A 24,502-nucleotide genomic window follows, 5' to 3' on the forward strand; every position below is an offset into this window, starting at 1 on the left:
GATTGCCAGGGAATACATGCATTAGCTTGTATGCAATGTACTGTTAGTCACTTTGGATAAAACTATCTTCCAAATGCATAGATGTAAATGTTCAATCTTAAACTGCAATTCATACATTCTTATTAAACAATTTAAGATTTAAATTGTTGTATAAATATAATAAATAAACATGCTTAATGCTGGAAAAGGAGGAGCCATGGGAGACAAACCGTCCTTAGTAAGGTTTACATGATGCAGTGCAGTCATAACAGTGTATCAGAAATGAAACCTTGAACTCGTCCCACTGGCCAGTGAAAAACAATGGCTGCTATGTGTGCAAAGGGTGGGTACCGTCTCCAGGGAGAGATAAAGGGAGCCTGATGTAAGTTGAAAGAAATGTGGGTATTGTATCTGCAAGAGGGTGAGCGCATTGTTTTTAGACCCACTCTGGAGCCGAGCACAGGTTGTTTAAATGGCCGAGGATGGGCTGGGACATGTATGCAGATCCTTGGGGTTTGTTAGAGAAGAGTCCCGGTGGATTGAATGCAAGTATTTTGGAAGGTGGGCTGGGCAGGGACCCAAAATAAAGGCCAGGAAAAGGATGTGTGTGGTAGGCTTCAATTTGACACACAAAACAGAGCTCGATTACCTATCACAGATACACAAACTAAGTTATAAATAGCTTCTGTTGTTGCAGGCCCCTGAGATTAGTGTTTAAGCTGGGCTTGGCATCCTAAAAGATGTTATCACCATGTGACAAATCCACTGCTGAGTTGATAACCTTACACACACAAACACACTTCTCTTTCAGTCTGTTTTTGTCAGAAGATGTTGTTTGCCTGCATTGTTTGCCTGAGCAGGCAACTATGATTGACTGATAATAAAAATAGCTCATCAACAGAAATAGCTTATAAATATTTTTATTGAGTTATTTTTTCATAAATACAACATATATATTAGAAAAAAAAAGCATCAGTCACAGGAGAAAACACGAGTTACAGTAGTTTTGTGCAAACAACACTCAAATTTAGATTTTTTTTCCACAAACTTTTGTTAAACCCCTTTTAAACAAACAAACTAACAAAAGTTATTTAAGAACTTTTGGCACTTTTCAAGTAGAACCATCTGAAATCTTGTTCAGTTAAGAAGATATCAAATATATTTTGAACTCCGAGCACTGGATATTCAGAAACTGAAGTAAAGACTTGGGAATCTATATAAATCCCAAATTTTTCCTCAGGGTCAAAAAGGTCCATTGTTTCCCCAAAACGCCTTACGAGGTGCCTTAAGACCTTATGGGTGCATGTTTAGCTTTGTGCAAATAACTTTTAGCTAATAATTTCTATTTTTAGCTATTTCAATTTTCAGGCTTGTCCCCAGCCAGCCAGCAGCAATTGGAAATCATTTAGCCCTTTAGCTTGTCCTAATTTTTCTGTTGCCCCCGAAGCACAGCACGTTCATTCACAACACAACGCACTAAATGTAGGCCGCTTGTGATGGACGTTTGAAATAAAACTTGAATGCTGGTATTGCCAACATACCTGAGAACATAAGACATGTGCTGTCTGAATATTCTGGGTGGTTATTAAAACAACGATCAGATTTAGGGGCTAGACAACATAAAAAGTTTTGGTTGGGAACAAGCCCTCAGTGACTATTGAAAGTCAGAATAATTATCTATAATAATAAGAGTTTGCCACCAAAGGCAATGTTAAGACTAAAAAAAGTGTTTTTCTTTAAAAGTTTGACCATTTGGAAAACCCAGGCCTGAATAGCATTGCAGCCGCAAATTGAAAATGTATCTTGACATATTCATGCCATAAACCTTTCCACCAAACTCTGTTTTATTCCTCTAACCTCAGCTCCACGAGCACAGCTGTGCGGGCCACGGGGGGTTCACATAATACCAGGAACTGCCTCTGGAGGGCCTCACAAGAGTCCTCTGCGATGAGGAGCAAAAGCCAGATTCATCGTTCTCCGCTTATTTCTTGAGTTTTACACGGTGGCCCTCCAGTGCCTTTCTGTTACTCGGCAGACCCTTACTGGCCCTTTACACTTACATAGACAAACAACTCTTCATATCCTTTCACCAACACTGGCGCTTGGCTCTGCCTGGGGATGCCCCTGCTCTCAGCCAAGACTCTGCAGCGGCAGCCAAATATCTCTCGCAGGAGAGAATCTGCTTCGCCTGAGGAATACTATTATCTGGCTCCAATTTAATTGATTTCACAGCATTAGAAAAATAGAATTTGCAAAGATAAATCACCTTTTTTTCCAATATGAAAAATAGATCGAACTGTAGCGATTTCTTTCTTGGTTGTTCCAGTTTGGTGAAAGGCATTTCAGTTAAATAGAACTCGATAAGACATCTTAACATATGTGGATAGTATGTGCTAAAAATGCCCACTACTTTGAACTACACATTATATAAGTGTATGTAGCCCTGTACCCATTAAGGACAGCTGCTGTGTAGAACCCGACTAATAGTGACACCACCAGCTAAATGAGCGGTGTGTGTGTGTTTGTGTATAAGGGGGTGTGGGGGGGCACATCAGTGATAGTGTTTTAGCACTCGAGAAGTGACTGCTTACCTCTGAGGCTCTGTCACCTATTAGTAAGTAGTCGGTTTCTCTTTGCTTGTCGGATCTACATCTCAGCAACGTCCTTTCAGAGTTTATTCACAACAGGGCGGCTTTGAGTAAAACTGCACTTGCATACTGACAAGGTACAAAAGTCTCAAGAGACAAAAAGGCAAAGTTACCGCATTAGAAATCTCTAAAGGGACACTAAAAAGGCCCATAGCAACATTAGCACTATGTAGCTCATAAATCTCCACAGTAAAGAGTGAATATGGCTCGGTGAAAGAATTGCTAACCATGTAGTGTATTAACACCGGTACAATATATTGCAGCACAGAGGAGACCAGCAGTGTCCGGGTTTCTTTGGAAGGGCATCCCTTTAGTAGCGCTGTAATTGTTTGAAAACATTACTTTTAAGGCTCGTCTTATAAACAAAAGTTCAAATGTGTGTGTATATACACACACACACAAGACACTGCTGCTCTCCTGCTGTGTTTGATTAGTCCAAGTAAACATGCATAGAATGACACACACCCCAAGATAGAGTTAAAATACGACCGTAATATAGAACGGTACGGATCTAATACAGTACAGGGGTGATATAAGCACACTAATTCTGCTTCTGCCATGCTTTTGTACCAGCACACGCTCGGCAAGCACGGGTTTAACACACCAAACCGATCCCTGGTGCTACAAACAAACCCAACACCAACAAGTCAATCTGATTAAGAACACATAAAAACTTCTAATATTAAACCCTCCATCGTACCCTGATTCCCTAACCCTCCCTGAAATGGGGTTGCTTGAAGCTCCACCCTCAAGTTAATGGGTTCGGAATGGCTGAAAAGAACTGCAGCACATGAGAGATCCTCAGCCCTGATCCACACAGCGGGGGTCGATAGATTGACAGAGGCTGACTGAGGACAGGTGCAGTGCACCTGCCTTTCCAGATGCACACGGCTGGAAATGAGCCTTCTGTTTGATCACTTTCAGCCTCACTGACAAACTTCATTATGATTCAGCTCAATATGTCGGCTAGGCACTGGAATTACAGTAGAGCAACCTTCACTGCAGGGAGCTTCAGCACTACAGTATGTACACTGCAGAGAGTAATGATCTGGGCATCCCTTGTAGCCTATAAATAAGCCTTGCATTTCTGTTTACCTTCTATTTTATAATACAGAGAAAATATTGTTCTTTACAGGAATGTTTTGACACATCTTGAGGCTTCAGTACTGCTGTTTTACACAACAGCGTTTCAGCTTTCTCAGGGTGCTGGTACTATTTACAGTCATGGTATGTTGGGCAAAGGATCTCTCATTAGGCTGTGATATTTCTTCCTGGCTGTGAGCTAAATCCTTCCCATTTCTCAACAGCAAATCGCTCATTGTAACATGTGAAATGGACGGTTTTGAGCGAGTAATTGGATAGTGGACGTTAGTGATTGTAAAGTGACCCTCCCCTCCCTTTCCCCGGAAAGTGAATTTGTCAGATGAGAGGATTAGGGGTCGAAGAGGTCAACGTGTGGCTGCAGGTCCACCTCTCTGTTGAAGTGTTCAATCTCCTTATTGGCCTCCTGCACGTATTCGTCAATGAACTGATCCATCACTGAACACACACATGTAAGGAATCAACAACAGGTGGATCACACAAACACAGCGGTTTCGAAAAGCACACAGTAATATTACATTTTGTCAATATTTAATATTATTTTTAATGCATTTGATTACGACTGAAAATAATTTTAAATGACGCCTCAGTGTGTATAAATGCATTTACAGTAATACACTTTTAATGAAAGCTGTCCAAACATGCTGCTTTTCAACGCTCGCGATCAAACATTAAGCCTACTTATCAGATTAATAAAAGTAAACATCACCTTACTGTTGCGTTTATACACACATTGGGACAAGTTGAAATTACTGTCTGTGGTAATCAACAGCATGCAACTGTTGCAGTTTGCAGACATTAGCTTAAAAGTACCCTACTGTTCAAAAGTCTGAGGTTGGTAAGTTTTACATGCTTTTAATGGAAATCTCTTATGCTCAATAAGATTGCATTTATTTGATCAAAAATACAGTAAAAAATATATATATTTCAAATAATTTATTCCTGAATTTTTAGCATTACTACCTCAATTTTCAGCGTCTCAAGGTCTTTCAGAAATCATTTTAATATGCTGATTTGAACAGGAATAATTTGTTTTTCAAATTTGTAACTGTCAAAGCACTTCATTACTTAGTTTCTGGAGTTCATGATCCAACTACAAACTGTCAACACACTCTCAACAGGTAAATTATTTCATTCTTAAATTTAAACAGAAATTTAACTTTAAAATTGTATCTGGTTTTCAAGCAAACGTTCTTTTCTCTTCTTTTTTGATCACATATGTGAGCAGCTCTGGCTGAGGATACTCCTCTACTAAGTAATGCCGCGTTTCCACCGAAATTACCCGGAACATTTGTACCAGGAACTTTTTTTCCCAGGAACTTTTTTCCCCCCAGACCTGTTGCTTTCTGCGTTTCCACCGCGGTGTAAAGTACCGGGTAGATTAGGCAAATAGACTGGTGACGTAGGTCTGCGCGTTTCTCAATACAAAGTACCGCTGATTTAAAAAAAAAAAAAAAAAAAAAAAAAAAAAAAAAAAAAAAGGTACGCTGATTTTGGACGTGCATCATTGGTAGTTAGTTCTGATTTTGTGAATTCGACTGGGGAGTGAGATGTCAGCGACGACGCGAACCCTGTAATTTTCCTCTCTGTATATTTACAATAAAAAGAAATAGGATATAAAATACCACTGCCTCCTTTGGTTTTCATTTAAGCATAATAACAGCTGCAGAAATGTACTTAGTTCAGGGATATGTGTATATGCAGCCATTACAATGAAACGAAATATTATATTTATAATATTATATTATAATATTTTATTTTCATTTTAACATATAGATCAATTGAATACAGACCAAAGAAAACCTGTTAGATTTACCCCGCAGCTGAATTATGTTATGTTTAACCACTAAAGAGACATTAGAGCCAGCGGCACATATCAGAAGATCTGTCCGAGATGAGGCTGCTCTCTGCGGATACATGAGGACTGAGCTTCCGCTGATCGAGTGGAGCTCACCGTCTACGAGATCGGTGAAATACATTTTTAATTAGGCGCTGTCTTTATAAATAAACCATAGATTTGAGTTTTAAACAACTACATTCTCGCCTGAAATACTTTTAAAATTACATTTCATGACACAATAACAGTAATATTTGAAAATGATCCAAATAAATGGTGGTTGAACTCAACCAATGCTGCGTGAACTCAGATCGCTTTGGCTACTGCAATTTTCCCCTCAGTATATTTACAATAAAACTAAATAGGATATAAAATACCACTGCCTCCTTTCGTTTTCATTTCAACATAATAACAGCTGCAGAAATGTACTTAGTTCAGGGATATGTGTAATGTTATATACAGCCATTGCAATGAAACTAAATATTATATAGACTTGCCTTTTTTATTTTCATTTTAACATATAGATAAATTGAATACAGACCAAAGAAAACCTGTTAGATTTACCCCGCAGCTTAATTATATTTTATGTTTAACCACTGAAGAGACATCAGAGCCAGCGGCACATATCAGAAGATCTATCCGAGATGAGGCTGCTCTCTGCGGATACATGAGGACTGAGCTCCCGCTGATCGAGTGGAGCTCACCGTCTCTGAGATCGGCGAAACACATTTTTAAACAGGCGCTGTCTGTATAAATAAACCACAGATTTAAGTTTTAAACAACTACATTCTCGCCTGAAATACTTTTAAAATTACATTTCATGACACAGTAACAGTAATATTTTGAAAATGTTGATTCGAATAAATGGTGGTTGAACTCAACCAATGCTGCGTGAACTCAACCAATGAGAATGTTTAGCGCCAAAGTCCCGCCCCCGAAAGTTCAGGAACTTTGAAAAAGTACCACCTCGCCAGCAGGGACTTTCTGAGGGGCATTTTTTTACCCGGAACTTTATTTAGTTCCTGGTTCCTGCGGTGGAAACACACCAAGTACCAGGCCAAAGTCCCTAGTTCCTGGGTAAAGTTCCTGCGGTGGAAACGCGGCTTAAGTAACAGAGACATTGAATTTAGAATCCATATTGTTAGAATTTATTTATAATTCTTTATTACTAACAGAGGCTACACTCTATAACCCTATAAAAGGGTTCTATTTAGCACTAAAAAAGGGTTCTGCTATTGTTACAAGCTGAAGAACCCTTTTCTGGTACTGTATAGAACCATTTTTCTTAGGAGTGTAGAAATATTTAGTAATATTATATTTTATGTCACTTTTGATCTATTCTAATGCCTCCTTGTTAGGGTTGAGTATCACTTGAATTTGATCAATTCCAATTCTGCTTATCGATTCTGATTCTTTTGCTGCATTCACACCAAATAGAGTGTCAAATTCACGTCTACTGCGTCTAGATTGCTGCTTGAACATTTTGAGTGCATTCGCACATCTAGAGCGAAATAGACGGGTGTAAAAAGCAAGATTTTGAAGCAAAATTGATGCTTCTGAGGCGAAATCTGATTCTTGTGGGTGGGGCAAGTGCTAGGCGGGTGTCTGTTTGCAAGATGCCTGATGTTGATCGAGCATTCGGGGCTATTACTCTTTTTCCTGCACACGTCCTCTGAATAAACACATTATCTTTTTAGTGGAAAGTATATTAGGGGGAAAATAGTTTTAAAAAAATGGCAGGAAGGCCCGGTCGATAAACGTGTACATGACTCAAAAGTGAAATGTGTATTTCAAACACACTCTTCCAAGAGGTCCTTTATATTCCCGTCTCTATAGAAATATGAACTTGTGTCAAATAGCTCCGGGTGCCTTCTCACTGACAATATCAGTCGCTCCTCCATGCTGAATGAGTGACTCCTGAGCAGGCTCCTGATTAACGCAACATGAATTTTTCAAATTTCAAATTTTTCAACTCGGGCGTCTACTGTGCTGCGCTAAACACCTCCTTCGCGAGACCTCCAGATGCGCTTAAATGCGTCTTTACATTGACTTAACATTGAAATCATTCGCGCCAGACACTCTATTCGCGTTTGGTGTGAACGCAGCATTATCGATTCCCAGTTTTGATTCCAATGTAGTTAAAAAAATTAATTTAAAAACATTTAGAAATCAGACATATTTATTCTGGGTCTCTTTTAGCTAAACACTTAATAATTGCTGCCGAATACCATGAACAAAAATCAGCCAGCTAAATAAAAACTGGACTTCATTAAGAACTGTTTGTATGCAAAATAGAGCTGCCTGATTCTGGATAAATATAAACTTTTTTCTTTTTTTAAATGAAGGTTCTATTTCTCTCACAGTTCTGAAGAAAAAAATATTAGGCAACTAAACAAAATCTCATGGAGTTTATGAATGGAATGATTCAATGACTCACTCAAGATTTACTTATTTCATCACTGGATGAATCAGTTTTTTGGAATGAATCTCCTGAATGGATGATTCAAAGACAAATTTTTAACAGCCTCAATTCACACAGGAATTGATAGGTCAAATTGAAATTGAAATTTTACAAGTTTCTGATTCTGAAATTGGATTGGATTTTCGATTAACAACCCTAATCCTTGCTGACAAAAAAGTATTAATTAACAAAATAAATATCTTACTGACCTCAAACGTTTGAACGGTAGTGTAAACTTCACCACCACATCTGGTTAAAAAGTTAAAACTACAATTTAAAGATACGAGGATGGAAGTTTTGCTTTTCTCCAAAGAAACTGACGAAGTGATGACCATTGTAGAAGTAACCTGGAGGGAGAGGATCAAGGTGCCTTTTCACCTAAAGACACATAAGATGAAAATATTTAGATCAACTATTTGCTTTGGCGCTAAATTAATATAAATATGTGAGCGCAAGCGTGTCTGTACTCACATGAATGTATCTGATCTCCTGTGCGGTGAGTGTCCTCTTATTCTTCTTGATTTTTTTTGCAACTTTCTGTGAAACACAAAAACAGTGACGTGTTTAAGCCCTAACCTTCAAATGTTTATGATTTCATTAAAATGTCCTTCTCTTATATGCAGGAAAGTGTACCCACAGATGTCTGCAGAATTGCACATAGTTCACAAAATTGTTTATTAAGTATTTGGGGTTATATGATAATGCCTTTAGCTACCAATATGTTGTTGCTCTCAGCACACATTGCTATGCTTAAATCAATGTTTATTCCTCCCACAAAATTAGGGAAGAAAATATGGAAGAAGTCTGTGGATTCCACCTGCTCCCACCTATGAGAATGTACCTGTTTGGCACAATGCCGAAGCCAGTCTTTCAGCCCCTCCTGGGTGAGCCCCACTCCGTGAAACATTAGATAACAGTTGTTTGTTGTCCGTGGGCCATGGTGAGTCCCCTGATCAGGGGCAATGGTCACATTCCCACTGATAGAGTTACAGTTTACCACCATCTGTCTGTCATTGTCTATAGTGAAAACAGACACCACATGCAGTCAGATACACACACACACATTTCACAGAGTTCAACATGCTGCACACTAATTTATCAAACATGTTATCAGACGAAGCTATGTCTAGCATGGCGTGCCAACAGCCATCCATCCATCCATCCTCTGCAGTGTGGACTACGACTGTGCACTCTACAAGCAAGCAAGGAGTTAAACTTGAAAACAATTGATCACAATGCACTGAATGTTACAAAAAAAATCAACTTACAAGACCTGAAAGCAAATCACACACAAAACCAAACGTAGGCATCAAAAATCAAAAGATTTCCATAACAAAACACAGATGATTTATGGTGATAACTAGGCATCACAGATGGTGTTCGGACCGTATGGGTCCTAAATGGACTACACTATCTAATGTACTGTTACTTAGTTCTCTCCATTCTGTCAATTTGCCCACTCTCACCATGCAACTTCACCACTGATTCAAAAGAAACAGAGGACGGTCAAAAACCCTCCAAAAAAATGTGACCACAGGAGGAAACGGAGTGAAAACAGATGTGTGCAGGCCACATCACTTTGAGGAACCAGAGGTGAAAGTCCTACCGTATGGCGTTACCCCACAGGCCCCCTGCCTACTACTTCTCATAGAAAAATCATACATTAACTACAGAGACAGAACCATAGCAATAGACTTCCTAGAATCAAACAAAACACATTTATAGACCATCATAATTGATTTTGATTGACTATGTTACGCTGTATAAAGCCATAAAAAAGTCATATTAAGACAGATTTGAGGGAGGTTATGGAGACCGACTGCCCTACCAGAGAACAGCACTTTCCCACTGATGTGATAGATGTTTCCTGTGAAAGAGCTGGGTTTGAGAGAGGATTTCAGAGCTGAGAAAAGAAAGGAGACAGAGAGACTTGTGAGTTGTGTTGATTTTGAACACTTACTTTAGACAGTTCCATTTTCAGCACATGATCCTACAGGATCCTTACATATACTGTCAGCAATCACTTTATAATTAAACCCTCTGGAATATGTATGATTAATGATTAGGACTCCCACAATTTTTACAAAATCACCTGATCACAATTACTTGATCAGATTGCTTTATTTTGATGCCACTATATGATTGTAATTTAACATGCAGAATGATTGAGGTCTTTTCAAATCAAAGTCATTTTAAGTAAATATTAGGGTTGGTTATCGATTGTGTCTTATTCGATACTGGTGCCATTGCGATACTTTTAAAATGGTACTGGTGCCTGAACCAATACGTCTATAAATATAAATAAATAAAATAAAAAAAGCCTACAAAGGATAACATTAAAGACTTACTCTAAGGCTAATAAATGTATTTCACGATCTGGGTCATTATTTAATACAAAACCACACATTATGTTTCTACTGTATCTCTGTCTGATATTTAGTTCAAATGAGTGCTGTCTGTCACTGTCTTTAATCAGTTCTGTGAATGACTATATGCTTATTCTTTATAAAGTAGCAACAATGTCATTTGTAAAGTACAGTCTTAGGCACATTAGTATTTCCCCCCCAAAAAAGGGTTTTAAGCCAGTTATTTATATATTTTGCTTTAGTATGTAAGTAGGAAATATCAGTTTACATTTCCAAACATTCATTTTGCCATTAATTTTTATAATAATCTAGTGAGATTGTTGAATGCACAAGCAGTCTGACAACAGAATGTCTGAGACTAAGACTTTTGCACAGTAGTTTATGTATAAAGTACGTATAATTAGATTAAGTATATTTAAATAAGTATAACTAAAGTATGCGTTCATATGTGTTAAGGGCTTGATTGTCGCTTTAAAGATGCTTTAAACAGGCATTAAAGGGGCACCGAAATTTGGCACCGAAATTTGCGTTCTTATTCAGTTCGGTGCACACCGGTTCCATAGGTACCAGTGCCATGTTGGTACCGGGTTTCGGTACCCAACCCTAGTAAATATGCCATTAGGTTGTGCGTCTTTTTAAAGCATTTGTGCATTATGCAAATTCTGATAATTTCAGGAGGTGGTATTCTCATCTCAATTCAACTGACCCTATTTACTTTCTTAATCTTTAATTAAAACATATTTTAACAGAACTGTAAAGGCTTTCTTTTGTGCAACATAAAGGTTTGAGGGTGTTATCCAGACCACCTTACAATGCCAGGTGAATAATTTAGAATGGAAATAATGATACTAAAAAACATTTTCTTCACGTCATCCTTCTCTGTGCCAGTGTTATTTTAGTGTTATTTATATATTACTATAGTATTTAATAATATTTTGAATTAGCTTTTATTTCCAATTTAGCATTTTTGTTTTAGTAGAAGTAATTGAATTTAGTTTTAGTAATTAAACATTTCAAGTAATGCAACATTTGTCATTTTCATTTTATTTCGTAAAGTAAATATTTTAATTATTTAAAACACTGTATAAAAATATTTTTTTTTTTGCAAAGCCTAAAATGATTTTTATATTATTTTTCTAGTTTTTTATTTTAATTATTTCTAACTCAATTCATTGAAAAAAATTGTGACAGTCTTATGGATGATGATGCTTACCTTTGCAGCGCTGCAGAAATAACGCTTTTTCCAATGGACGACTGAACTCAATGCAATGCTGAGACATAGACAATGATCCCCTTCCAGAAACAAACCTGCCTTCCCACCTTAAACAACACACAGCATAGTTTATTATAGGTAAACATACACCTGTGTATACACACACATGTAGAAAATGAAACCATTACCAGCCAGGATACAGCAGGTATCGTGCATTGATCATATGAGACTGTGAGAAACTGCTGTCATTCAGAATAAGCCGTATATCTTCAATCCTACAATACAAAAAAGAATCACTACGTAATATTAGAATTAAGTGAGTGTGTAAGTCAGAGAAAATATAAATGTACAAACCTTCTGACCGCCCATTTCTCTGCTGAGATAAATGCAGTGCTGGGATTGGCTGCACGGATCAGCTGCTGCATGTGTTTGAGAAGTGGGTGCTTCTGCTCAGTAGTCAAACCCGTGAAGATAACATTGCTGACGACGCCTAAAAGAGAAACTCATTTTAGAAATCATTTTATCCAAAGCCACTTACGGTGCACTCATTACAGAGGCCATTCCCCAGAGCACTGAGGTTAAATGAGGCTGCTTTAATTAAGGGCGCACTGGTGATGTCTCACTGTCTTCATATACTCAGTACACTTTGATTGATATTGTTCATCAGATGGAAATTATCAGGAATGTTGTATAAAATAATACTGGTTTCTAATCATGGGATTCTTCAGAGGGATATGCATATACAGAAAATTGCTGAACACCGTTGCTGAGCACTGTTCATATGCAAATTTGTTTAGTTTCTGACTAACTTTAGTTTTAAAAATGCACTTTATCAAAGCAAGGGAAGTTCAAACTTTGAAAATTATGGTAGGTTTCATAGTACAAAGAACTTTCAATCTTCAAAAAAACAGGAAAATTAGATTTCACACGATACAACCCCCCAACAGCGACAGATCGGATAATCTATTCCGCAACATCCACACACAGGCACCATATTTAGAGAAACTCACCCTGACTGCACTGCTCCAGGAGTTTGGGGAAGAGAAGTCTGTAAAGAGCGGTTTCAGAGACGACATCAAACAAGGGAAATTACAGAGTTAACAGGCCATTTAGACACTTACATTATAATTACATAATGACAGATAATTCTTATAACAGCATTTACAATCTAAATTACAAGTGTTCGTCTGGAAAAGTAGGTGTGATAAATGTCATTTGGAAAAACTCGTGCCTGTGTTTGATGAAGGATGTGAGTGGGTTAACACATGCTGAGACGGCACCCACTGTCACTTGGCTGTGAACTTGTGGGTCTGGATGAGCCGTGATTGCCTGGATTACATCCAGGACATCTGTGTACCTACAACACATACAGTAAGCATAGAAACGTCATTTAATTCACTCTTGTATATGATGGTAATCAATTCTGAAAACACTTCAATTTAGCTATAAGCAGCTCTAGAGAAGGCAACTTAATTGTTATTCGCTTCAAGTCATTCAATGTTCAATAAGTGTCAATGCTGTAAAATTCATCAGTAGTGAGCAGCTGAAATAAACATGATCCTCAAGGTTTTGAGACTCGATGTTCATGTCTGTCTTACCCTGGTATAAGCAGCACAACTCTGGTTGAATTCAGATCCGTCTCCCTCTGTTTGGCCAGAAGGCTGCTCAGGAACCGCTGAAGGTGTGATGCACTGAATTCCTCAGAGCCCTCCAGAGCAGGGCAAAACACCTCCCACCTGTCAATCAAACAGGCCTCAGTTTAGGAGTTTAAGGATAAAAAGACCGTAATGAGCACACTAGCATTCAATATGCTTTCCATTGAACTCAGAAAGTCAGAATTTAAAACCTTCTATTTAGAGCACATATTCTTATTCTATTAATGTTCTTCCAATGGCAGTACAGCAAAAATCATTATGGTCAGAAGTCAGAAATCTGCCACATCCAATATTAAATGTAAAAGAACGTGACAGTTGTAATGAGCATAGATAAAGTTTAAGGCATTTTGATTACTCTCTCACCTGGCACTATTTTGGTTCACTTCCATCAAGAAATCACACAGATTCTCCTTATGACTGCCTGGCAAGCCTGCAATGATTGTGAGGACCACCTACACACACAAACACATGTATCTATTATTATTCATATGCTCCGTTTCCTCCAGCACGACTTGTCAGATAGATTATGTATGACTGTGTTGCATTTATATACATGCATTTCACCTTTTTCTTGGATTCAGGTTTGATGTTTTCAGGTGCTCTGTCTGAAAACACAGTAGACAAATGGTCGCTACAGACAGATTCTTCACCCACGCTACAGCTGATGGCAAAATGCTGAAGGAACCTGAGCAGAAAATTTGACAGACATCAATGTACACGAGCAGAGCAACAAAGTCAGTGCAACCAATAAGACGATCGGAATATATGCCGTATATACAAGACAGTTTGGCGTCAATTTGTTTATTTTTCAACGTGATGGGCTCAGAATTTTGACAGAACTGACCGATAGAAACCAAGCAACTGGTAAAATTTCTTGTCAATTGCTTGTCATAGTCACAGCTGGTTAGGTCAAAAATTCAGGTTAACAAGACAGGGACAGATTTATCGCTTGACATTCTGCCACATCATCCCTAGTTAGAACGGGATGGAGGTGTGTATGTGTGTGTTACCTGTCCTGCTCTGGCAGCTGTGGATAAGCAGTCTTCAGAACAGCTCTGTGACTGTTTGCCGCTGGTGTATGTATCTCATGAAGCTTCATCAGCCTGCAGTACCTGAGAGGAAACACGTCATGGGATACATTTATGTGCTACATCATGGTACCTCTGGGCTCAAGCACAATAAGATCTTAACAAATCAGACCGAAAGCTGTTGGCTGAGCTGATGCAGAATGAAGTGTTAACTCACATGCTCTTGTGCTCAGGGCTCAGCTGATCGTTGAGGACGTGTTGCACTCTCAACTCAGAGTCTGACTTACGCCAAGCTGGCAGGACCTGCAAATCATATCACAACTCATTTACAACCAAACATTAAACAGAATACAACTCTGCAGGACGACAGAAACCTAAATGTTCCACCTGCATATGTATGTGTGTGTGTGTGTGTGAGCACCTGTGAATAGAAGCTTTTGTAGCTCTTGGTTCTGGGCAGCAGAGCGATCGCCAGAGAGAAATCAGCACTGTGTAAAGGGAACGGAAGGTGCGGAAGCAGAGAGGTCTGATACTTGATGAACAGCATTGAAACATCAGACAGAGAGCCCTGTGAAAACAACATTACATACAGAGCTTAACTGATTATATATACTTTGGGTTAAAATATATTTCTTTTCATCTCATCAAAAATATAGGAAAATAGTAAAAAATTTAATTACTTCTATGTTTTACTTTCTTTTTTCTGTAATTGAATCATGTGATGTAGCCATTAATTACAACTCCATTCTTGAGTGTCTCATGATCCTTCAGAATTCATTCTAAAATGCTGCTTTGGTACTCAAGAAACATTTTTATAATTCATCTATGTTCATAAGTTGTTCTGATTAATGAATATAAAATTTGTATCAATTTAATACATCCCTACTGAATAGAAGTATTAATGCTCACCCCATCATAGAGCTTAATGGTGTTGATGTGACTCATAGAGAGTGTAATGGAGCCGTGATGAGGATGCACAAACAGGATACCCTCAGAGAAAAACACCAGTTTCCCTACAGGACAATAAACACATTAATGCCTAAGCACACAGACTCCTTGAAACCATGACTTTCCAGTAGAGATGAAATCTGACCTTCCTCAGGTGTAGACAGCAGGCTGTTGGAGAACATGTAGGCAGAGTCTCTCACTGTCAGAGGAATGCCCAAACACGTACCATCCTCTTCCTGTTTTCACACACACAGGTTTTAAAGTATGTATATAAATAACAGTTAATGCAGCAAGAGCGACTTGGTTCAATAGTGTAGTATTGTAAAACTTCACCTTCAGGAGATGCTGAGCCTGTTCAGACATTCGCACATCAGCCTCATCTACCTGTACAAAAAATAATAATAATCAATTAACTCAGCGTCCAATCAAAATGATCAATCATAACAGTACTGCTAAAATATTATTCTGCCATAACTGCTCGTTTTTAACAAGAAATGCACATTTTGGCACAACTGTGCAGAAAGACAATGAGTGCACTATACCAGCCAGCAGACATGGCGAGGAACTGAGGAGGTGAGCACAGTGAAACAGCTGTCAGAGGAAAGAGCGCCATCTGCAGGAGAAGAGATGCTTTACACTCTCGCATGTACTATTTAGTATTAATTCTACTGAATACTCTCACAAAACAGATTTTTACCTCTTTGCTGAATGTAAACGCTGGACTCTAGAAAGGACTCCGAGAATACTACAGATCCCAGGTTTCCTCCACAATGGATATCTGGGATATCGTGCACCATCATGGACGCCTATGGCAGAGTCAGTCATTTGATACAAGTTGCAGTAAAATGAAAAGCTGCAGCCGAGAGGGGAAAGTTTTATACTCACAGTTTTTACCATAAAGCGACTGTCCTCATCACTGAGGGGAATGATTCTGTGTAAAGGAAGATTGTTTCAAGTTATGAAACACAGAATGTGGAAAAATGTACATTGTAGTATAATGTGTGAAGGGCAATAGCTGTCTGTGTGCATAGAAAACTCACGTTCCCTCATTGTTGACAGCTTGTATGCTAAACACAGCTTTGGATCTGAATTAAACAAAGTAGATTCTCAATTCACAAAGCAAGCACTAAATGTGTCCTACAGTGAGACATAAATATAGCTTAACATTTAATAACCATTGTCTAATAGCCAAGGGCTACAAGGAATCTGCAAGCTAAGAACCCCAGAGAAAGATATAAAGAGATTTCCACAGATTTGGAATGTCTGTCAGTTCTATACATTCTGTACCCACTGTGTGTTTGTTTAAGAAATATGTTTTACATAATTTGATCATGCTTCACCTTACTATTACATTGTTCAAATTCATTCCATAGAATTAACCCCTATATCGGCTTAGAAAAGGTCACAGAAAAAAAAAAGCAGATTTCTTCTGGGCTCTTTCTGTGTGAATAGCATACCTGAGAGCTCCCCTGTACTGAATCAACCCAAAGTTGTCCAAGGCCAGATGAAACGTTTGCTCAGCTACATCCTTTGCCTTGAAAAAAAAAAAAAAAAAATACATCATGTGCATCATTTTCTGTATTGATAATCCATAATGATTTCATAAAGGCACCTTATATCTATATAAATGTCGCCATCGTTCTAGTTCTGGCATGGTGCTGTCATATTTACCTTTGTTTACCAAATTTTCTGGCAAAATCCAATCAATTTAATAAGAATCCACATATTTAAGAATTATTTGGGAAGTTTTCCACACGCAGACATATTCATATTGACCAACAGAATGCTGCTTGATTTTACAGTGATTTCTGGAAGGGAAACGCCACCGTTTTTCCATATTCCACTATGTTCTGCCCTCAACTTAGAGGAGTTGATACATACCTCTCCTGTCTCGGTGTATGCACTCAATAGCTGTAGTGCGCGGCACCACTATGTTAGTGTTTAGCTTAGTACCATTTATTCCTCAGAATCTAAACAGGGATCAGACCTGCCAGTCTTGGAATTTTTTTTGGAGTACCATCAGCGTGACGGCCAGTCATGCAGGCGGGTGGGGGTTATGGGTGTTGGAGTGGGGATTAACAGTTTACAGTTTTACTTTTTACAGTTGTTTACTGTTTTTTTTTTTTTTTTTTTACAAATATTTCAGCAAAATGTAAACTTTAGTCAGAGTTATTGTGCTTCTTGAATGAATTTCATTGAGCTCTGTCTCTTTGGCGCTCGTTCTAAATGATTCGCAGAGAATCGCTAAAGCAGAAACTCATGCACTTCTGATAGCAAAATGGAAATATTTCCATTGTTTTTTAACATTTACAGATGGAGAATATACCTGTGCAATGTAAGTTATGCATTAAGGAAAACAGCACATCTCAAACACATTAAACAGCTCGTCTCTGTCAGGCTCACACGCAGTCTTTCTGTCAGAGATTCTTTGAACTGAAACTATAAACTATAGGCTACTAGGAAAGAACAAAACCAACAACAACAACAAAAATGGTATGATTGGTTGAACTCTTCATCTTTTTCTCTTGCTTGTTTTGAATACTGCATGTGGACACTAGTGGTCACTAGATTTTTGCATAGTTTAGAGTGACAAATCTTACCAGCGTACTTTTAGGTCAAAATGTGTATCCGGCACACAAAATGTGTACAGGTTGGCAGGTCTGAGGGATGAATTTAGAAGCTACGAAACACTTCCATGTTTTCCTTATTTAAAGACGGTTACATGAGTAGTTACACAAGTAAGTATGGTGACACTAAATAAAACGTGCCGATATTCTAAGCGGATAAAAAATGCTAACTATAATGTATGGCGGAAGAGCCATCCCTGTTTAGATCCTAAGGAATGAATGGTACTAAGCTAAACGCTAACATAGTGGTGTCATGTGCTACAGCAAGTGACGGGAGAGGTATGTATCAACTCGTCTAAGTTGAGGGAAGAACATAGTGAAATATAGAAAAACTGTGGCGTCTTCCTTTAATGTTTCAATACACATGACAATGGCCTCTTTTTGTCCATAAAACTTTGCTAAGGGGAAAACACTTATGGTGATTTTAAAACATTATACTAATAGTTATCGGAAAACTATACTTCTTAAGTTGTCTTTTTATTTTATTTTTAAATAAGCTTTACTTTTCACATACACTCTACATTAATGTTCATTACAGTTTTACTAAACAGGGCCCCTTTGGTGTAATACTTACCTTACTAGCACTGGAGTTGATGGAGAAACATTTGATTCCTGCTAGTACAGACTGAACCACAGCTGAGTAGATATGTGAAAGCAGCCTGCAACACAACCGGTCTACCTTTAATACAAATCCAGTCATCAAAACATGGTACAGAGAGTGATTGGAGTACTTACTGGAGATCTGTGCCCTTCTGCTGGGTGTTGTTATTTCCTGTCGAATAAAAAAAAACAGTAAACTTATGACAGAGAAATTAAAAGTAATTTTATTAAAACATTTTCTAGAGATAAACTCACCTAAGTAAGGGACATGTGTGCTTCCAAAGAAATAGGTTCGAGCACAGGCTAGTGGCCCTTTAGGAGCCACACATTGCAGCAGCTGTGAGAGAGGTGAACAAACACACATATTAAATTGTTTTATGTAGAAAAATACATAAAGGAAGTAGAGGATTTCATCTAAGCCGAGGTCTCAGTCATCACGCCGCTGTGTGGCACTCTCACCATGTGTTTGGCAACACCCCCACCGGGGCCAGTGTTGCGAACCTGGTGGCCTTCAGAGGGGAAGGTGAAACAGTAGTTCTCCAGATCTTCCTTAGTAGAGTGGCTCCCAAACAACACAAATGGCTGCCTGCTTTTACTGCCATACAGACAGTGTAAAATTCATTAAATGCCACACAAAGAGAAATAATTCCTGCAGAATGTCTTTCTTAGAAATAAGAGCTACTGTAGCATGTGTAAATACCTCTTGTCTGTGATATTGCTGGAAATGAGGCCATGCGAATAATATGTTCTGAAAGGCTGAAAGACACAGAAAATGAGATTAAGCATCACACAAGGAATCATATCCAACATGTTATTCTCTGTGACTGTTAAAGCCAACATAAAAAATATGCAGTGACTTGATTAATTTGTAATGGATTTTATCCATTGGGACCATTTAAGTGGCTGTTCCATACAAGAACAGAGTAAAATTGAGGTTGCAGTCAACTGCGGAGAACTACAATGCCTAAATAGTAGGGATGCACGATAATATCGGCACAATATCGGTATCGGCCGATAAAAGCTTAAAATGACCATTATCGGTATCGGCCGATATGAATATTTCTGCCGATGAGCCAAACCGATATTCTCCAAGTGAAATAATTGACCTGTTTTTCAGATGTGAATGTCTGTCTACATTTGTAAAATAATAAATTTATGGTAAAATCAGTACAGAAGAGATACATGGATTTCTCTTCAGTAAAATTAAAGTTTAAATATATCAGTATATATTTGTATATATATCGATATCGGTATCGGCATCGGCCAAAATTATTTTGAAAATATCGGCATATCGAATATCGGCCAAAATCCAATATCGTGCATCCCTACTAAATAGCTATTTAACTATATTAACATTTTCCAGCTCATGCAAACTTGATGTCATCTGAAAGTTATTACAGCATTTTTTTTTTTACACTTTAAATTTGGGTAGCGATAATATTACAAACAGCACCTCCGCAACTTGGGCCTCTGACAGTTCCTGCATGGAAAGTGCACTCTCGATTTCCATACTGGAGAACAGACAGCTCCACTGTCTTTCGAAAAGCTGAAGATCCTGTGACAGAATATCACATCCACTATTGTATAAGAAATGTGTGCATGGGCATTTGACTAACAATCTGTGAAAGTGATTTACCTCATTAAGAAGAGAGTCCAGAGACGCTGGGTCCAAGCTGCTGTAGACTTGCCAAAGTCTCTGACTTACATCTGTGAGCTATAAGATGCAAGAAACAATGTGGTGAAGAACACAATAAAAACAGATATGTTTGTTTATTTTTATTTACACTATTATCGTGTTGTTTATATAACATGATTATTACAAAATGTTAATATAACCCATAAGTCATGTATAAGTAAAGGTCATGGAGTATAAATACACAACCTTATATTTCATGGTAAAAAACACCCCAGCCCCAATTCCTTCCAAGGCAAATGCCTGAATGATAGGCCATTTCTCCAACATGAACATGTCAAACTTCTGAACATGGCCTGTGGACAAAATGAATCAACAGTAAACATTGTGGTTAAAAGAACAACACTTTTGCAGGTCCTTCATCAGTGTATTACATGCTTACCATGTGAACTGTAGGGAATTCCAATGCAACGACAGTCTTGAACCATGGACACAAAACTTGAGATTTTAAATTCCTCCGCAACCTCTTCATCCTCATACTGAGAGACAGAAAATAAGAAGAAAACAACAATATGGGTGGTTTTTTCTTTACATTAAAAATCTCTCTGCTGTCATCTAATGCTCACATAAAGTTAATATGTAAGAAAGTAATAATATTTATACTTTATTACATTATTAGACATATAGACAACATTTGTTTATGTAGTCAAAACAGCATCATATTTTAATATCTGCCATCACATGAAAATAATTAACAGCCTATTGTATCAGCTTGAACTTTAATATTAGTGCATCATTAGTAGAGATGTTATGGATTATGGATATCATGAAAGCAGTGCTGCAGATCATTACTTCTGTCTCGGTCAGACAATGAAGCTGCAGATTCCTCCAGTGAGATACATAGGGAAGCAGGTACCCATAATTCACTGGGTTGCAGTACAGATGCACACACTCCGCCTTAATAAGGATGATCACATCTAGGAATAAGCAAACATACAATATGCTCAATCCAGCCAACAATAACTGATAGCAATGAAAGTGCTTTTTAACCCTATAAGTGCATATATTATTGTTGTACCATCCAGCACTTCCTCTGGAAAGTCCTCTGGGATCTTCTCCATGTCAAAATGGTTGTGTTTATACAAGCCGCAGAAAAGATAGTTGGCCAGCTCGCTGCAGCCTTCATTGTAGCGACTGTCAATACCTGAAAAAAATCAAACACAGCATATTACTTACAGGTGGCTCACTGGAGCAAGTCATCTCTGCCTGTCTCTTTGGAGTAAAGATCATATGAGTGAAAGAGCACAGGTGATATTGATTAATTAACTCACCCAGGGAGCAAAGGATGCCATCTGGAGCTGTATTAACATCATCCCTTAGGAGAGCCTGGACCTGCCGTAAGCGGGAGCAGCTGCAAGGACGGCATTGCATTACATTCGATGAATATGGTTCAGGAAATATAAAAAACAATACAATCCTGTATTACATGAAATAGGAAGGAAGTTCACAAATATTTCAATTCTGCCAATATTTATTCACCATCATGTCTGTCCAACTCTTTATGCAGCTCTTTTACATACAAGAACACTTAATAGTGATCAGGGCTGTCAAGCACCAAGGACACCATAAAAGTAGTTTATACGACTCATTCACTATATTCCAAGTCCTCTGGAGTCATGTGGTAAAACTGGGCAAGGATTGGATTAAATTTAAGTCATTCTTAACTAATAATCTTCTACACCAGAGTACTGAAATTTCATTTGCAATCATGCACAGATTAAAAAAGGCTGAATGCCACAGGGTCTCTTTGTTCTGTAACTAGTGATGATGGGTGCTTTTAAAGTACTGATACATTATTTTCAAATCTTCTTTTTTTCAAAGCATGTATCAAACTCCCCCCCAAGTCACATTAATTCACAAACTGATGCTTTTATACGTAATACTGATTTGAACCATGGTTTCAGAGTGTTTCAATCATCAATTTTGATGGTTGGCACTAGGGGTGTAATGGTACATTAATGTAATGAGGATAGCGACTCAGGCTCGGGTCGGACTAGGGTAGAGAAATCTGATTAGCCCCGGGCCGGGCCGAGCCATGTAAGGCTCTATATTAGTTATCTCATTTCAATTGAAAGCTCCCCTCGGTTAGCAGGCCCATATAAGTACTACCTACTTGTTTCATGGGAGGTAGCAAAATCTGACAGGGTAGCAGAGATGGACAGAACACCGGCCAGAGCATGAGGTGCAGTGTGAGACAACGCCAGAGAGTAGAGCCGCCAATAACTGTAGAACTGTGGACATGCTCATTTTTTAAATAAAAATATGAAATAGGTTATTGTTACAAATACAGACATTAAAATTAATGATCAAATTAGTGCCGTCATTCAGGCTCTTCATAATATGTTTTAGCGCGTAGTGTTTTATGATATTCTGTTTTAACTCGTAATGTGTTTTAAGCCTAATATTCATGCCTGAATTAATCTGTTCAAATCTTAATTAATCTGTAAACTTTAAAAAAATGCTATGAATGTTCATGCTTATTGTAAAAATAGAAATGTCCTAGGCTCCTACAGCCATAGCAGTTGATAATAGGCGGACTGTTAATAAGTGGCGTCATTCGGTTATGTTTCAGCAATCATACAACCATCAATTGGCTTGGATTACGGTAGACCTTTCTCTAATGAATTAAACAGTTTGTTATCATACAGATTGAAAGCCTGAACAGTCTCTCTCCATCTCTCATTTTTTATGGGTGTGTGTTTATGCGTGTGCGTGGGTGCATGTGCGGGGGGGGGGGGGGGGGGGGGGGCGATTATCAACTACTAATCGAATAATACCCAGCGATGATTATCGATTATTACTTTTGCTTGAAATGCACATCGCATCGAACCATAGCGCCAAGACCGAGGTACGTACCGAAACGTGATTTCTGCTTACACCCCTAGTTGGCAACACTGATATAAAAGAGTGTTTAATAGTTTTAAATTATTTTGGGTTAGTAATGAAGGTTTAGTTTAAATTAAATAAATGTTCATTCTTATGCATATACAATACAAAAAGGAGGATGATAGTTATTTGTTTTTGATTGATAAGTTTCCCAAGGCCTGCCTGAGGGGACACAAACAAGCACAAGAACACAATAAAAAGGATACAGATCTTACATAACCTTTATATTTAATATTTGTAGAGTATATTTCATATTTAGTTTATACTTTCATAAAAACATTTGCAATTGGTTTGTTAAAGGCATCACTTAGTGGCTACTATGAACTTCTGTTCAACAGAAAAATTTGAAGTGTGAGTGTGGATTGACAAAGTGAATAATGACAGAATTATTTTATTTGGGTGAATTATTCATTTAATATTATCAAATAATGTGAGACCACATGCATATTCTCTTGGAAATAGGACACAAAAAGGCTTCTTCTTTTTTTTTCTTAGAATGTTTGTGAGAAACATGATGGCCCTCCGTCCATCCCCCAAACCACCACATATAACTGGCCATGATCTCATATAATGGCTACGCTAACACTACAGCTATACAACGTCAAGATCAAGATTTTTGTTACTGTACTATTTATTTTCATATACGTATATTTAATACAATACGTGTAAGTTAACTAAAATGGATTTAATTACAAACAAGCATTATTTAGCATGAGATGAAATATGTCTCTCGACAATTAAGTTAATTCAAATATTGCCGGTCATACTGAATTTACCACTGAATTACCGAAAGAATAAACGATCGATGTTACGTTTTACATTCAAGGCATAGCAAAATCTACATCTTTAAGTTCATATTTAACTGAAACCCAGGCGAACGGATGTTTACAGCTTTCCTATGCTGTCACCATCTTGGAAACGCGAGAAGCGTCTCAGGGGATCATATCAGAACTCAAGCGAGAATAATGGCTTCACGCTGAGGGGTGGGCGGGGGCGCTCGACAATTAGCTTAACGACAATTATCTGCTAGCTAATTACAATTTTATTGAATAACTGGTAATGTTAGCATCTTATTACAAATAAATCTCTTTAGATGGATGAAAAGGCGCGCGCGCGCGGACGGTTGGCCCACGAGCCTCAGCAACGGTCATTTCTGCTTAAAATATCAACATTGTGCCTATAATACAACCGGAACGAAAATAAACGACGGAAAATAATAATTACCTTACGGCCGCGGTCATTAAAGGAGATTTGTTTTTCCTTATAGCAGCCATAGTCGTTGTTTGGTATTTAGAAAGCATTTGGAGATCTGTCACTATTTCTATTGCTGTTAGTCTCCATAGTATGCTAACGATTCACTGTAGGAGAGAAGAGAACAACAGACCGGAGCGCATAGGAACCGCGCATACCATCTTCTCGGGATGGGGGGAGTCGATATTTTCAGCGCTGCACAGTAGAGG

The 24,502-nt window shown here is 38.1% G+C and overlaps 1 protein-coding gene across 2 annotated transcripts; it reads right to left on the reverse strand.

The window, feature by feature from the left end:
• Positions 1-883: 883 nt before the first annotated feature.
• LOC113057060 (uncharacterized protein C20orf194-like) lies at positions 884-24,423 on the reverse strand. Of its 2 annotated transcripts, none has more exons than XM_026224089.1 (37): positions 24,267-24,423; positions 21,428-21,507; positions 21,175-21,300; positions 20,949-21,073; positions 20,539-20,635; positions 20,346-20,452; positions 20,100-20,177; positions 19,917-20,018; positions 19,164-19,219; positions 18,923-19,058; positions 18,719-18,800; positions 18,599-18,635; positions 18,438-18,522; positions 16,694-16,770; positions 16,277-16,321; positions 16,122-16,167; positions 15,934-16,042; positions 15,779-15,849; positions 15,570-15,620; positions 15,382-15,472; positions 15,198-15,301; positions 14,710-14,856; positions 14,506-14,591; positions 14,271-14,372; positions 13,825-13,945; positions 13,624-13,712; positions 13,204-13,341; positions 12,837-12,962; positions 12,616-12,653; positions 11,960-12,095; positions 11,794-11,880; positions 11,606-11,712; positions 9,855-9,929; positions 8,868-9,043; positions 8,498-8,563; positions 8,311-8,404; positions 884-4,166 (listed from the first exon to the last, which is right to left on the reverse strand). In XM_026224089.1, exons 1-37 carry the CDS (start codon positions 24,341-24,343, stop codon positions 4,060-4,062), a joined length of 3,477 nt encoding a protein of 1,158 aa, XP_026079874.1. In that variant the 5' UTR covers positions 24,344-24,423; the 3' UTR covers positions 884-4,059. The 2 variants fall into 2 exon arrangements, with proteins under 2 accessions (XP_026079874.1, XP_026079873.1); XM_026224088.1 differs by having other exon boundaries at positions 15,779-15,852.
• Between the last annotated feature and the right edge of the window lie 79 nt (positions 24,424-24,502).

This window comes from Carassius auratus, chromosome 38 (genome assembly GCF_003368295.1).
Source record: "Carassius auratus strain Wakin chromosome 38, ASM336829v1, whole genome shotgun sequence".
Taxonomy (NCBI): domain Eukaryota; kingdom Metazoa; phylum Chordata; class Actinopteri; order Cypriniformes; family Cyprinidae; genus Carassius; species Carassius auratus.

What these genes read in the sequence shown, in the direction of transcription:
- LOC113057060 (XM_026224088.1), bottom strand. Translation starts at nt 24,343, where the DNA reads ATGCTTTCTAAATACCAAACAACGACTATGGCTGCTATAAGGAAAAAC. An exon ending in AGGCTCAGCATCTCCTGAAG is followed by an intron (nt 15,473 to 15,569) that starts GTGAAGTTTTAC and finishes GTGTGAAAACAG; the next exon opens with GAAGAGGATGGTACGTGTTT. An exon ending in ACAAAAGCTTCTATTCACAG is followed by an intron (nt 14,592 to 14,709) that starts GTGCTCACACAC and finishes TATGATTTGCAG; the next exon opens with GTCCTGCCAGCTTGGCGTAA.